This window comes from Nothoprocta perdicaria, unplaced genomic scaffold, assembly GCF_003342845.1.
Source record: "Nothoprocta perdicaria isolate Ctin4 unplaced genomic scaffold, notPer1 scaffold_6, whole genome shotgun sequence".
NCBI classification, from domain to species: domain Eukaryota; kingdom Metazoa; phylum Chordata; class Aves; order Tinamiformes; family Tinamidae; genus Nothoprocta; species Nothoprocta perdicaria.
The window spans coordinates 613,968-628,773 of NW_020455865.1; the positions used below are offsets into that span (position 1 = coordinate 613,968).

The window sequence follows — 14,806 nt, forward strand, 5'->3', positions numbered from 1 at the left end:
CATTTATATGACACATTGATGGGCCAGCAGTAATTTTTGATTGGGAGTTTGCAGACCTTTCAGAAGCCTGAGGCTGTTGCTTATTTAACCGAGCTCTCGCTGTTGCAGGTGAGCGTGGCCTTTTTGTAATACTGAGTGAGGTGTAAATACTTTAAAGAGCATCCTCGGAGTGCAAGCTCAAAGCAATTTCTGTTTGAAATATCCGTGCTTGAGCCCTAATTGAGTGTATATGTTTGAATTGAGATGACGCTGGTCAGGCTGTTACTGTCTAAAGACCCTTAACAGGTAAATTACAGCAAGAAGTTTCCTTGTAGTGGGAGGGCTGCCTTATGACCGTGATTTGAGCCTGGTGAGAAATCCCTAAGGGAGAGCAGGCTGCCTCCTGCGATGAGGATAACTGGGAAATGGAGCTCGGATGGTGGCCTCCTTCGTCGTGAGGGCACCCTTGGAGATCTAGCGCAGCCSCTGCGCCAGGCAGGGTCCACCAGAGCAGCTTGCTCAGGGCCTGTGCAATCGGGGTTTGGATGTTGATGGCCAGTGTTAGCTAGTAGCATAAGTTATTACCATGTGTGCCAGCAATAGCATGTTAGTAATAAGCAGCATGACCACTTTCTCCATCAGTCTTCTGTTCCTTCTTGCTGCTCTGTCTGCTCTTTTGTTTTAGTATATTTGAATGTCTGGTATTTTAAAAARCAAAAAAGACACAAGCTCTCATAAAAGAAATACTTGGGGCAATGTCTGCAACAAAGCCTAAAATGCTGGAGGATGTAACATCCGTTTATTGCCTGTTCTGGTTATTGGATGCTGGTGTTYGCCAGTGGGGAGGGCACTCATGGGGTGAGTTGCAGCTGAGACCGAGCAGGAGGCTTTCAGCAAAGCCACAATTTTGCTTTTGTTACCATTAGATGAGTGTCCAAATAAGTATTACTTTTGCTTTTAACTATGTAAATGCAGGAGCTGCTCAGCGAACCTCTGTGTGTTGATACACCTTTTTCCTCAGAGGTGTGCTGGGAAATGATGAATGTGCTTGCTGTTCCCAAACAAGCAAGACCCAAACAAGTCTGATGCTTCTTTTCACTTTGTTCTCTAAAATCTGTCAGGAAAAGCCCACTGCTTTTACCAGGTTTTCATGGGAGAGCCCTTTGTCGGGTRTAAAACCATTCTTTCTGCTTTGGTGTTTTCTTTTTGCCTAGGGAAGTTCTGCAGACAGCAGTGATAGGAAAGTGATCGGGCTTTTTGTTACTGGTCTTTGTTCAAAATACTGAATGCATTTGTTTCTACAGCTGGTGTGTGTGTGTGTGTATATATATATATTTGCCTCAGATTTGGAGATGATTAGGAAAGCAGTGGGGATTTGGAACACGTGAAGTCTATTTCTAGTCTTGTACCTGTCTGTGAACATTGGTTTAAAGCYCCCCAGCCTCCCTCTTGCCCAGGTTTCACAGTCGCTTGGAGCTGCCCGAGCAGGTCCCTGGTGCAGGGAGGCCCTGGCTCTCCTGCTGCCCACAGATGCTTTTGGAATTGGGAACTTCAAACTGTCCTTCAGAACCACTGTTCTTGAAGTGAGTTGAACAGGGGCCATCCAACCTAAGTAAAATGGAGCTGAATTTAAGTAATTCKGTGTACAGAACTGAATCAGTTAAGTTTTGTCMAGCCAAAATATTTTATTTTGTATGTTCTTTGATTGTATTGTTTGTTTAGGGGGCTTGCTTTATTTGTTTTGGTAAAATGCTATRTACCTTCTGTTTCTAGGTACATACATCCATGGAACAAGATGGAGAGAAGATAGTATAGCGGAGCGGCGTGCTCGTGGGCAGGATGGCTTTCCTGGACAACCCAACAATTATCCTTGCTCATATTCGGCAGTCACATGTGACCAGCGATGATACAGGGATGTGCGAAATGGTCCTCATAGATCATGATGTTGACCTAGAGAAGTTTAATCCCTCATCAACATATGGGGACAGTTCAGAAACACAGGGAAGCAATGGTGAGACTCAGGGCTATATCTATTCCCAATCAGTCGATATTACCTCAAGCTGGGACTTTGGAATTAGAAGACGATCAAACACAGGTAAATGAAACTTGCAGCAAAAACACTAATAACTTYTTAAATTCAGTTGCTAATAAACCAGTTTGCATAGCGCAATCAGAGCAGGTGAAACACCTGACATGTTTTTTGTGTGTAACACGGGCACCCTTTTTTCTTATAGAAGGACCTGTGGCTTTAATGTGCTGTAAAATCAATTTCAACTGTTGTGTTATTTAAATCATCTATACAGGAACTTTGTCTTTACAACTTCAACTTTTTCGTAATGAAATTTGCTTAGTCAAAAATATGTGATCAGCTTTGTTATTTGTGTTGTTAATATCTAGAGAATTATTAATTTCTGGACAATAGGTCCAGAAACAATAAGTGTTTTCTAAGGAATATCCATCTATTGATACATCTAATCAGTTTTTTATAAAAAGGAAGAATTAAGTTTATCAGCTGATGAAGCAAATGACCAGTCTTTACCTTGTCTTCTGAAATCTTACATTTAAGGAAATACTAGCTAGAAATGAATAAAAGAATCTGGAATATATAATATATATATGTAAGAAGACTGATGAGGTGTAGTCAATACTGCTCTTTTTTTTCTTGTTACTCTGTGTGTGTGTGTGTACGTATATTTCGAATTATTTCTGCAGGTATTATAACACCACCTAGAGCTCAGAAAAAAAATCTGTGTTCTGCCTAACTAGTAAAATGCTTCATTAAATACCTTGAGATATCTTTTACAAATGAAATGTTGTCAAAGTTATAGAAATCGCAAGGCACTGATGTTTTAATAAAGAGAGTTATCTTTGGAAATGAGCTGAATATATAGATTTGGAACCTAGTACGCTGAAACCAATTAAAGATATGGTAAGTAGTGGGCCACACATGGCTCTAGATACTGCATTTCTATTGAAAAAAAAAATCTGCTATTGTAATAGGTATCACTGAGTTTTAACAGTGCAGAAACATTTTAAATCAGGATTGTTTGGCACAAAAAACRTCTACTCTTACAAGTAAGCATTTTAAAGTGCATTCATTAACCTCAGTATGAGGTTAAGTATGCTTAGTACATTCTATAACTTGGGCTGTTCTTCTTAATATATAAGGTCTTCTTTATTCTCTGTTTTTATAACCTGCTAAATAAAATAATTTGTGTTTTGTGTTGTCTTTTACTGTTGCTTCGGGGTGGAAGATAGTTAAAAATTATCTTGTGCAAAGCTAATTTGTAGTAAAGTACTTTACCAGCATCATACTTGTTTGATACGTTGTAGAAATAATGTGCCATTATTTCTGTCGAAATGTAGAGACCATACTGTCACTGTAGAGACCATGTCACTGTAGAGACCATACGAGTATGAGTTGTCCCTTGTGTGGGTGTGCAGATTTGAATAAGAATTTACTTGCTTTCTGTTGTCCGGGTTGTGCCCCGACTGGGAAGGGCTGCAGTGAGTGGACCCGCTTGGGGACGACCCACGGCGCCGGGCACCCGTGGCGGAGCAGCCGCTGCCCAGAGCTGCGTCCRTGGCAAGAAGCAAAGGCTCCTTCCCAGTCCAAGTGACAAGAAACAAAAGCTCAGCTGCTTGCTAATATTTAATGAAATGAGTTACATGTGGGCAGCGACATTTTTGACATAGCTTTAAAATTAATATGCTTGTGAGAAGGAATCTTAAGTAATTCTGACTCCTAATAGGTACGGATAATCACTACTGATAAGATGGCAAAAAGGGAGACACTGCCCTTCTCTTTATTTTTTTTTCCCCTCACAGAGGGTAAAACACACAGATATTTAGGCCCTGGCCTCATGCTGATGTAAACGAGTTATGAAATGAGGCCCCTATTTGTATCTACCTTAAACTACCTGCTAGTATTTGTATCTACCTTAAACTACCTGCTATCAGCTAATAATTTAGCATTTTAGAGTCTCTTCTAAAAACTCATGTTAGTGAATGGTCTCAGTACATCAAAATTGCAGAAATATCCAGCAAATTGTTTTCTCAGTGATCAACGTTATTAGTCAGACTTTCTAGTCTAACCTGCTTTCTTATTTTAACCAGTGCAATAAAGCATCTGCTTATTCCTGGTGGTCATGTTTGTGGGTAGCTTCCACCAGGGTGGGTATTTGCCAGTCTCCTGAGAGAGATCTGTTAACAAAGAGAGAATTTAAGGTATCATCGGGACCCTTGGTCTGTAAGTTGTTTGATATTTTAGCTGTTTAAGGCATTTTTTTTTTCAAAACGTATTTTGAAGATTGAGTCAAAATATATGTAAAAAATGTTATATTCATTTTAATATTTGACTAATGTTGTGAAGATACAAATCATTYATTTTACTACCTATAAACTGTTTCAGCACACTGAAGAAAAAGCTATGCTAATTTATATAGCTTTGACATTTTATAATTTTCATGATTTTTAGATAAAGGATTTTATATTTAAAACTTTAATAGTCTAGTCTGAGTTCATTTATCTTTAATTTTTGAAACGGGTAGAGTAATTCATAACAGTAATTTTATTCCTGTAATGTAATATTCACTTCAGTTCATTTGTGCATTAAAATTCCTTTAAGACCGTTATTAATGATTTATATAATGAAATGTCATATTAATCACGGAAGTTTTCACATTTTATTATTCTCTTCCATGTTAATACTATCTTTATGATCTCTATTAATGTTTTATATCCTCTAATTTCAATTATAAATCAAGAACATTTTCATGTTTTTGTTGGTATTTGCTTTTCAGGGGTGCCACCTTTAAAATTTTATGACTTTTTTCCCCTACATATGCAGTATAAAACATCTTTATTCATATAAAGGTAGTTAATTATGTCTTTGTTTATAGTAAACTTTCATTGACAAACTTATAGTTGTAATATTTCTTTTCAAGCTCAGAGACTAGAACGTCTGCGGAAAGAGAGACAAAATCAAATAAAATGCAAAAATGTTCAGTGGAAAGACAGAAATACTTCTTACTCAGGTAAAAAGAAAAGATCTTCCATTTTCCTACTCTGTTTATTTCTGCTTTAGATATTAGATTATAGCATTTTCCATTTTTAATTCTCACTTGAACTCTAGCACATAGAAAATACTAATTATTGTATTTGTTTTCCATACCCCAGTTGCGTGGTTCCTTGGTGCTTTATTGGGGTGGTGGGTGATAGCCAGAAGCCTCCCATTCATTTCCAGCTCTGGCAAGGACGTTCTAACTTACTGGTAAAGGCAAAATGCAGATAAAATGTTTAGTTTGGTCTGAACTCATTAGAGTAACTGCTTTACTTTTTTGCAGTGTAATTTATTAATGCAGTGTATGTGGATTTTCTCAGCTTGGGCATCATTATTCATTTTTTAAGATTTTCATAATCAAAATAAGAAATGCAGATAAAGTTTTCAGTGTTATTGTGAAATATTTAAGGAGCAGTCAAGCAATAGGACTTGGTTGTCTCCTTGCTATATTGGCAGGTGATGGGCAAGTGTCTACATTCAAAATGTAGAATCATTATGTCCATGCAAGTTAGTGTTTTCAAGCAGTTTCCAGTAGCATCTGGTATACAGACTATAATCTTTTTTTGTTATTATTTTTTAAAGAAGATTCTTATCTGGATGGGGGGAATTTAAGATATGATGTATATGTAAGATCTCCTTTAACAGAAGCATGATAAATGCTCCCTTAGCTTAACCGTGTCTTGTACTCGTATCGCCAATTTCTCAAGTGARTATGCCTTTTTTAAAATTGTGTAATTAACCATTTCTGACTGGATGTGCTACATAGCTTAAATTATAATATATGAAATGAAAATTCTATCCCAATTCTCTTATTTCACAGCTCAAGCTCGTATCATTCTCACTTGTATGTAACACACATTGAAATCTTTGTATGGTCTGTCATGCCTACTTCTTTCAAAATGTGTGTATATCTTAATGAGGTCTCCATGTAATCTCCTTTTTGCCTAAATCCTTGTATCTTCCTGGCTGTCCTTTGCAGAACTCTCTCCAGTTCTGTAATATCTTTTTCTGAGTGTGAATAAAGCTGCTCACATGAGCAACACGGTTGCACTAATCCCCACTACAGTGTTCAGCATATGTTTGATACCTCCGTTTATGCATTCTGCAATGTTTTGCTTTTCTGTGTCTGTGAGCACTGGTGTAGGTTCTAAAGTTTAATCCACTATAATCTCCAACTCTTTTTGTGTGATGATTTTTAGAATTTGGCCATTGTAAGGTGTAATTCTCCTTTCTTATCCCTAACTACATATATATTTTTATATTAAATTACACTTGAATTTCAGTTTCCTGTCATATCTATGCTATTTGTTTTCTTATTCCTATGGGCTGCTTGGCACCATGACATTTAGTTCCTTTTATGTGCTGCTTGGGGACAGACCTAATCTGTCAAACAGCAATAAAGGAGGTGTCAGTCCCCAAGAATGTGCTGGCTTTGAGTTTGCCGCTGCGGTTGCAGTGACCAGAGCTGTCCCTCCCTGCTGCAGAGCAAATTCACGGGTCAGGTTGAGGCCTTTGGCCGCTGACTGTTTCTGTCCTGCCCACTGGTGCTGCTGTGGACGGGGGCAGCAGTGCACGAACCGCCAGCTCCACGGAGAGCTGCAGACATCCCGTGCCTGTTTTCTGTCCTTCACGTGAACGTCTCTCCTGACTGCCCGTATAGTGTTGGTCATTAACCCGGACTTACTCTCTTCTTAATGTTTAGTTCAATAGACATTATTAAAAACAAAATATRAAGTATAACCTAAGCCTTATTCTTAAGCTTGGGTGTCCTGTGGAATTCCACAGAGCTTCTGCTCTTTTTCCTCTCACCTAGCATTAGATGGAATTAATTTTGAGAGGTGTTATTCAGGTGGAGGTGCTGTATCAGGCTAGCCAGCGTTTGCAGGGAGAAGTTGGCAGCTGCAGCTCGTGAGAGCACTRGGATAAGGGGAAGTGAGAGGGGAGTAATTCTGTGTATGGTAATGAGAAAAAATGAGGAATGTTTTCTGCTCAGCGTTTGCTTGCCCACAGTCATTAGGCAAGCTGTTTGCCTTGTCATGGGGTGACTTTGAAAGATAGTGGTRGCAGCGAGCAGGGTCAGAGGGAGCAACTTTGGGTGAGTACGTAAAATTGTAAATTAACAATGTATTAAAGAAAGTCTTCCAAAAATTTTGGACTTCAGCTTATATACAGTAACTTACAGATATAACAATGCCACAATAATGGAAAATGATGCAGGATAATGATGGTGCTTCATTTGAGTTAAAAGTTAGAGATTGTGCAGTTAAAACTCATTCAGTGTAAAAACACAAGCACTTCTGAATGAGGAATTCCTGAAATCTTTCTGCACCTCCCATCAAAGGAAATAAGAAACAAATCATCTCAGTGTTTCCCTAGGGAGAAAACAGTGAGAAAAATTTGTTGGTTGGTTGGTTTTCTGAACCAGTAATATCATTACATTGAACTCCAAGGTGCAAAGTACCCTAGTTCAGGATAATATTCTAGCATAATTATAATGGAGATTTAAAAAAAAAAAAAAAATGGACAAGCTTGATACACAAACAGAATAGCTAATGGGAGTTTTGTTGCCACAGTTAAGAAAAAGAACTCGAAACTTCTCAGCCTCTCACAAGACTGCATTTCTCTTATTAAGTGTGTTTGGCACTTTTGTCAAGTGTCTGAATTTTCAGGCAAACTGGTGGCCAAAAATAAAGTGATTTTTTTTTTTTTTTTTTTTTTGACTAGTTAGAATTTTAATTTCCCAGTTTAGAAAATGCATGAGCTCCCTGAAGATGAGGTCTCTGGTCAGTCAGCCCTAGGGGCTGTTCGGTTTTCCTGGAGGAGCAACACGTGCGCCTGAGGGTGTGGGTGCCGTGCAGGAACGTGCGGAATGGTGATGGATGGAGCCCAGCGCGGGCCCTCCTGCAGCCCATGTGGAGCACGCCTGTCCAGATTCCCTCACAGTTCCTTGCACGTGAGACCTCTTGGTGCTAGTAGGCTAAAACACTGCAGGCTCTGTCCTGGTTTTGCAACATCCATGTTTTTTTGTACAGTGTGCCTGTACACTGCTCAATTCACCTGTGCAATCTCATCATGTTAAAAGAGCTTTAGGACAGAGGCTTACAGGGCTTCACAGGCCCCACAAACTCCTCGTTGACTGTTACGCATTTTGCTTTTAGGAAGGTTTTTTCTTGTCTAGTATATTTGTCAGCAACAGTGCTTTCAGGCTTGATGCATTTTTAAAAGAAGACTGTGTCCAGTCYGAGAAGGAAGACCCAAAGGAATCACTTTTCTGATCAGATGTAGTTCCTAGCCTGCTTGTTGCCAGCACAGTGTCTGTATAGTAGAATAATGGAGTAGTGTAGTATGTGCTATGCTTTAAGTGTGTGTTGAAAGCTCGGGTTGAGATGCTATTGCGTGATGAAAAAGTGACATCTGTTCTTTTGCCTGGAATTTATTTATAAAAAGGCAAGCAGAAAGACCAGAAGTGCCTAGTTTTMTTTCTGTAACTCGATGTGATCTTGCCTCAGGTGCATCTTGCAGTGCTGAGTTCCAGCTCTCTGCATGGCTAAAGATGCTTCATTGTCTATGTTGAGACAGTAGCATCATTCAGACTTGCTGTTTTCTTACTCGTGGTCTATTAAACACAGTGATAGTAGATTCTGCTAAAGCATTTGCTGTTTTATGTATTTATTTTTATCTCTCTTATAAACTGTAATCTTTCTGTGATAAAGAACAGCTTTACAACTTCTGTATATCTCATAATGCAAATACACTTCATTTCTTTTCTGAATTGCAGCAGAGGAGCTGAGCTCACTATTTGAAAAAAAGAACTTCCGAGTAAAATCTCCGTGTTCTGGGAAGCCGTCGATACTGTCTGTGCGTCTTGAACAGTGTCCACTACAGCTGAATAACCCGTTCAATGAGTACTCAAAATTTGATGGCAAGGTAAGTGAACCACGTACATTCTTCTTACATCCAGGTGGTCCCTGACCTGAAGGTGATTGACTGATAGCAGTTCTCATGTACATTTTTTTTTTAAGCTTTAGTTAGACTTTATATCAGCCCGTCGACTATTTGGACATAGTTATCTAGAATCATGCTTCTCTTAGTCTTAAATATAATGGTTCCAGGTTCGGGAGAAATGAGCGCATCCTTTTTTTTTTAAACCRAATAGTCTCTTTATTTATCCAGCTTTGCTTTATAGCTACCTAGCAGGCGGCACAGTTTAAAATCTCATCCGTTCTCACTGGACATTACTACTTCTGCGTCATTATACTGAATGTAGCACTGTGTAGGTACTCTTTTAGGTAGAGGAGGTTCACTGCAAACCTGAGGGGTTAAATGTTTTTGACTGCATTCATTTTCTCTTGATAGTACTCGGAATTGCCGCTAGTTATCTCTCCTTGTAACTTGTACCAGTTACTCTGTATCRTTGCCTTTTTTCCCATAGACTCTCGAAACTCAAATCTAAACAGTAGCGTGATGAATCAGTGTCATGTTGTTCTGCAACAATTATAAACACTGCACAGTTCTGCTTTCTGCTGGGCTGGTTTGAGAGTCTCCTGTGGGAGGATCAGGTTTGAGCTTCATTACCATTCTGATGGAAGAATTTCATATTCTGTTAAGTATTCTTAAAGTGGAAAGTGAGATATGTAATTCCACTAGAACATCTAAAAATATTCTAAATATTTATGAGTTGGTAGCTTTTAGACCCTGAAGTCCACATAGCACAAGCTGCCTCTTTTTTTATTGTATACTTAGTAGTATGCAGGAATTAGYACTAGTTGTTTGAGAATCTCAGGCCTCATTAATAAATGACTGCAATACTTTGGTGCCGACAACACTGTGGTGCCCTCCGAGCAAACCTGTTCCTTGCTGTTGTGTAATGAAATTTGAGCTTTGCAAATATTCAGATGTACTTCCAGCAGTCACATGTAGGGGAAATAATATTTATAAGAGAAAGATATTTTAATTCAGTGGTATCCAGGTTTTGTAGCTGTAGTATCTGAGCATGATTTGGGTTTCCRGTTAGAATTTTTCTTAGCTTTTGAGAAACTTTAGGGTGGTTCCTTCCTGCTTTTATAATCCAAAATGCTTTTTACCGTGCTGTGTTGGCTCATTACAGTCTACTAAAACTCATACATCTTAATTTGCATGTTTCCAAGTCTGATGCTTTTAGCAGGTGTTTGTTCCATTTGAAGGAAATTGTAATGTATGTATTRACTTCAGATTTTAATGAAATATACCGGTATGTTATTCACTGACAACTTTGAGATTTGTGGGGTAGGATATGAATCAACACTAATGTGATTTAGAAATCAAAATACCTGTTCAACTAACTCTACAAAATAATTAAACTGGCATTTTGTTAGGGTATAATCAGACTACATTATTTACCAAAGTAATATGAAAAATATTGTTGTAAGTTTGTCAGTGTGGCTATAAAACTTACTCTCTAGGCTCCTAGATGTATAGCCTAGATTTTAAATACCTGCTCACCGATCTATAGAATAAATGTTATAGTTTAGTAGTGAGTAGTTTTATGTACCTCAAATTTGTTGTATTTTTTCAGACAAAAATGTAAAATGGAAATCCATGAATAATGAAATATTGTAGTTGTCACAATATTGTCGAGCTCTTGTATTTCTTTGTTGATAAGAGGTGAGCGGTATTTTTCACATAAATACAATCTTTTTCTGGAAATAGTGCATGACTTATTTACATAATTAAGAGCCCYGTGTCTCTGGGGGAAATGGTCCATAATTGGGGAGAGGCGGAGGGATAAGGAGGGGCTAGGGGCCTAATTAACCATGTCTTGGAAAGAATAAAAGAAGCCCTTAATTATGTATTTACTCAAGGGATCCCGTGTCTCTCTGAAATCTGAGCAATTATACCAAGGCTTTGGTTCTATATATATTTAAGAATTGTAACACAGGTTCTCAGACGGTTGAGTGACGCTTGTTTCGTGGCTCGCTGATGGAGCGCCAGGAAAGCCCTTTCCTCGCTCTTCCCAAGCGTTGTGTCCCACGTGCGAACTCATCCTCACTGTGTTCCCACTCTTCCTCACTTACGGCCAGCGCGGTTCCTAGCTGACCTGGAATGAGAGAGCCTTTTATTCACCCCAGTTTTTGATGTATTGTTTTAAGCTCATCAGTTAAAAATAAGAAAGCATTGCATGCTGTAATGCCAGCCAAGCCAGTTTCCGAAAAGCTTAYATCTTTCAGGTGTTTTTTTGCCAGATTTAGTGTCATTTTCATGACCACTTCTACAATTTTATGAAATAATAAAATTTTAAAGTGCTCTAATTTCTTCCTGTTCTGATCAGTTCATTAATTATCAAAAAAAGTAGAGAATATGGCTTGTGAAATGCAGGTACAGTGGATGCATTCTGAAGAGCTCCCGAATTTAGCGATGCTTTTCGCTTTCATGCGTGTTGTAAAACTACCATTGTTTAAACCCCTAGAAGACTTGTGCTTAATGACTAATGTTGTCTGTGTGATTAAGCTTTTCCTTAAAATAGCTTCAGGGATAGCTTTGCYCATAGCTATTTCCATCTTTTATAGGAAGGTTGTACATCTTGGCTAATAACATCTTGGAAACTCTTGCTGAAGATACTGTATCAAAAGAAGACTTTTTATTTGTGATTAGTCCTGTTGTCATTTGTATGGAAAATTATTTGAAAGCCTAATGAATTAGTGGCCAAATTGATTTTCTTTCATCTGCCTAGCAATTATATTATCTTGGAATACATTTTATAGATAGGTTTACATTCACTTCTGCTTACCAGGTCTGAAAAATCCTATTTTGAGGGTTTATTGTTGGTTGTTGGTAAGACTGGGAAATAAAACTGACCTGATGGACCTGAGCTGGCAGGTTTAAAAGTCGTGGTCAAGTACCACAGAGCCAAGGAGGGGTCGGTGCCCTGCAGCGGCACAGTTGATCTGCAAGATGTGCTTGTTCCTGAAAAAGGTTTTGGCAACTGCTCATTCCTCGTGGTAAGCTACTTGTCTTCCTCATGTAAGCAGAGGAAGAAAATTGGCTGAAAATAGTCATTCAGAGATGACCTTTGGAAAACMACATTCAGAATGAAGAAAGGCGGGATTGGGCAGAGCTAGAGCGCGCTTGGTGCGCAAGGCCAAAAGCCGTTTCCAGAGCCCAGCCAGATCACTTGTCTTCTCGGGATGTTTTTGTTCCTATTTTCATAATTAGAAATTGAAAATCAAGATTTAAGGAAATCTCCAAGGTTTTCAGTGGGGCCTTGTGCATTCACTTGATTAGTAGAGATAATTTAAAGTAGGTTAATGTGATTTTTTGACTGTGCAGATGCTAAAAATTSTCTTACAAGGAATGGTAACTTTGCTGCATCACATTTTTTTTTGTGGCCAATTTTGTTAGTTTACATCCAACAATTTCTCTTTTTAGCAACTGATTTAACAATAATGCTGGAGAAAGTGTGGGGGAAGGGATAATTCATGAGTGCTAATTGCTTGACTGTTAATTTTCATAAGTGTTGATAGAAGCAGTTCCTTAAATTAAACTTTGTTTAAAATGTATCAGGGGAAATATTCCACAATGTCGGGCCTGAAGTGAAAATTAATATGAATGCTGTGGCAATTAACACGTACTGGTTAATAGCTTTTAGCAGCATTTTGGGATGATAGTCCTTAAATACATTTTTGCATGCTGCTCTTGTTGCAGTCTTGTTCCAGTGTGCGTCTGGATAATCATGAACAAATGTTTTGCACAATCTCCAGTATTAAATAGCTTTACTCAAAGAAAGTCGATAAAGAACTTATGAAAGAAGCAATGCTGCTATGATTAATATGAAGAATTCTAAAATAGTTAATCCAGGATTAAAATCTGTGTGGATTTCTTTTTTAATTTAAAATATTTTGCCCTTAGGCTGAGTAGATATTTTTTGCATCTGAATCCTAAACATATTTCCAGTGTTTTGTTTTTATTTTTAGGCATTTAGGTGGGTTTATCTTCCTATTCTGTAAGTTGCTACTCACCCATTCCACTGCAGCCCTTAGAAAATCATGTGTTTTAGATGAGGTCGGGTCTGAGCAGTCCTGATTTGGATCCTCCTGATCCCTACCACCCCTTTGCRTTGCAGTCGGTCGCAGCGCGGGGTGCTGCGGTCCCTGCCCGGGGAGAGCAGCCGGAGCCTCGCGGGCCGCAGCTCTGCGGGTGCTGGGTGCCTCACGGCGTCCCCGTGCTCGCTCTGTGACTGCGTGCTCCAGTTCATGATAACACGCATCCTTTCTTTCCGCTTTTCTTCTAGTCTTCRTTCCCAGTACAGCTCGGCACGCTCTTGCTTCTCGCGCCCTGTTGTGCTGTGTGCCCAGCGGAGGCGGCTCCGTGTCCCCTCCTTGGGGTGGCCGGCCGGCCCCGTGAGGACCAGGGCAGTGGCTGCTCCACAGGCTGGAGAAGGTCAGAGAAGCTCCCCKGCTAGGACCGGGGCGTTCTGGGCTGCACCCCCTCAGGAAAGGCGCTGGTGGCACCGCGGGCTCTGSCCTCCTTCCCATTCCCGCTGCCCGCCTCGGGGCTGCCCGGCAGATCCGAGCTCCCTCTGGAAGTGCCTCCAACTTGCGGTCGGGTCAGGCTTCCCCTCCAGGCCCCTGCAACGCCTGGCAGAATTTCACAGGCAGTTGGGAGAGCCTGAGGAATGAAGTACTAGTCAGAAATGCTACGTCCCTGTCAGCACTCGGGACCTGCATCGCCCATGGCAGCTGCTTTCATAATGTCTGCGTGCAGCATCATGAGATTGGCTGCATGAAGAGCTAAGTCCAAAAAGGCTTTTGTTTAGCTCAAATTTCTTAACTTAAAAATTACCACTTTCTAAAATATATTTTCTTTCATAATACGTGTGATTAGCATGAGTCGTGCTACTAGCTGAGCTGTATTTAAATAAAACACCCCTATGTTAAGAATGCCTGGTTTGTTCTTTATTGTGTCAGGGCTGTAATGATTGTGGTGCCTGCTCAGTGCACTTAACTGCTTCCGCTGCCAGTTCTGTAGGTTTTGTTGGGTAGAGAGAAGCCCCGCGCAGAGGGATCAATTAAATAGTGGCATGGAAATGAGAACACAACAGCACTTGGGTTTCCATACATTGATTAAAATACATTAAGCTTGACTGTTACTTAATTAAAATACTTCAGAACGTGTTTTGTTGTTTTGTACAGAGAAGCCATTTGAAATGAGATAAGGAAGCACCTTGTAATGAATGCTGAGCACTCACTTTGAGCAGTAACTTGATGCACTGACAGAAAACTTGTTTGAGTTCATTGGGAACAGTGACCTGAGGAGCCCCTCAGCGCGTGTGCGGTGGGAGCTCGTCCTGCGCCTGCGGAGCAGTACCTGCCATGGGACTTCTGGGCATGGTCGCTCTCCTGCCTTGCAGAAGCAGTGCGGCCGCTCGGAAGCTGCTCTTCCAGCTGCGCTGCTAGGCTGGGTAGCAGGTAGGAGTGCTGAATGTCAGCAGCCTGTTTGAGGTCAGGAATTTTACCTCCCAATTCCAGGCATCTCACTTGCATAAAAATTGCAGAAAAAAGTGTTTTTTTCTGGCCTTACACAGATTAGATTAACGTGGATCTGGGTTGATTAACTTCTCAGGAGCACGTGTGATCTTGTTGTCCCTTTTCTGTGTTCTGCTTGGGTCTTTTGGTCCTTGCTCTAGGTGCCCTGGCTGGATGTGGTGCTCTGCGTTGCTGTGCGCGTAGGCAGGGCCGCGCGGCCCACAGACCCGGCGCGGTCAGGGCTGCCGCTGGCCCTGGAGGTCTC

At 40.1% G+C, this 14,806-nt stretch overlaps 1 protein-coding gene across 1 annotated transcript in view; it reads left to right on the forward strand.

The window, feature by feature from the left end:
• The first annotated feature begins 1,766 nt into the window (after positions 1-1,766).
• Positions 1,767-14,806, forward strand: part of MAPKAP1 (mitogen-activated protein kinase associated protein 1) — a 67,140-nt gene continuing 54,100 nt past the window's right edge. The window contains exons 1-3 of the mRNA XM_026049284.1: positions 1,767-2,074; positions 4,926-5,015; positions 8,820-8,968. Coding sequence (XP_025905069.1) covers positions 1,819-2,074; positions 4,926-5,015; positions 8,820-8,968 — 495 coding nt within the window. The 5' untranslated portion in view covers positions 1,767-1,818. The remainder of the gene's footprint in view (positions 2,075-4,925; positions 5,016-8,819; positions 8,969-14,806) is intronic.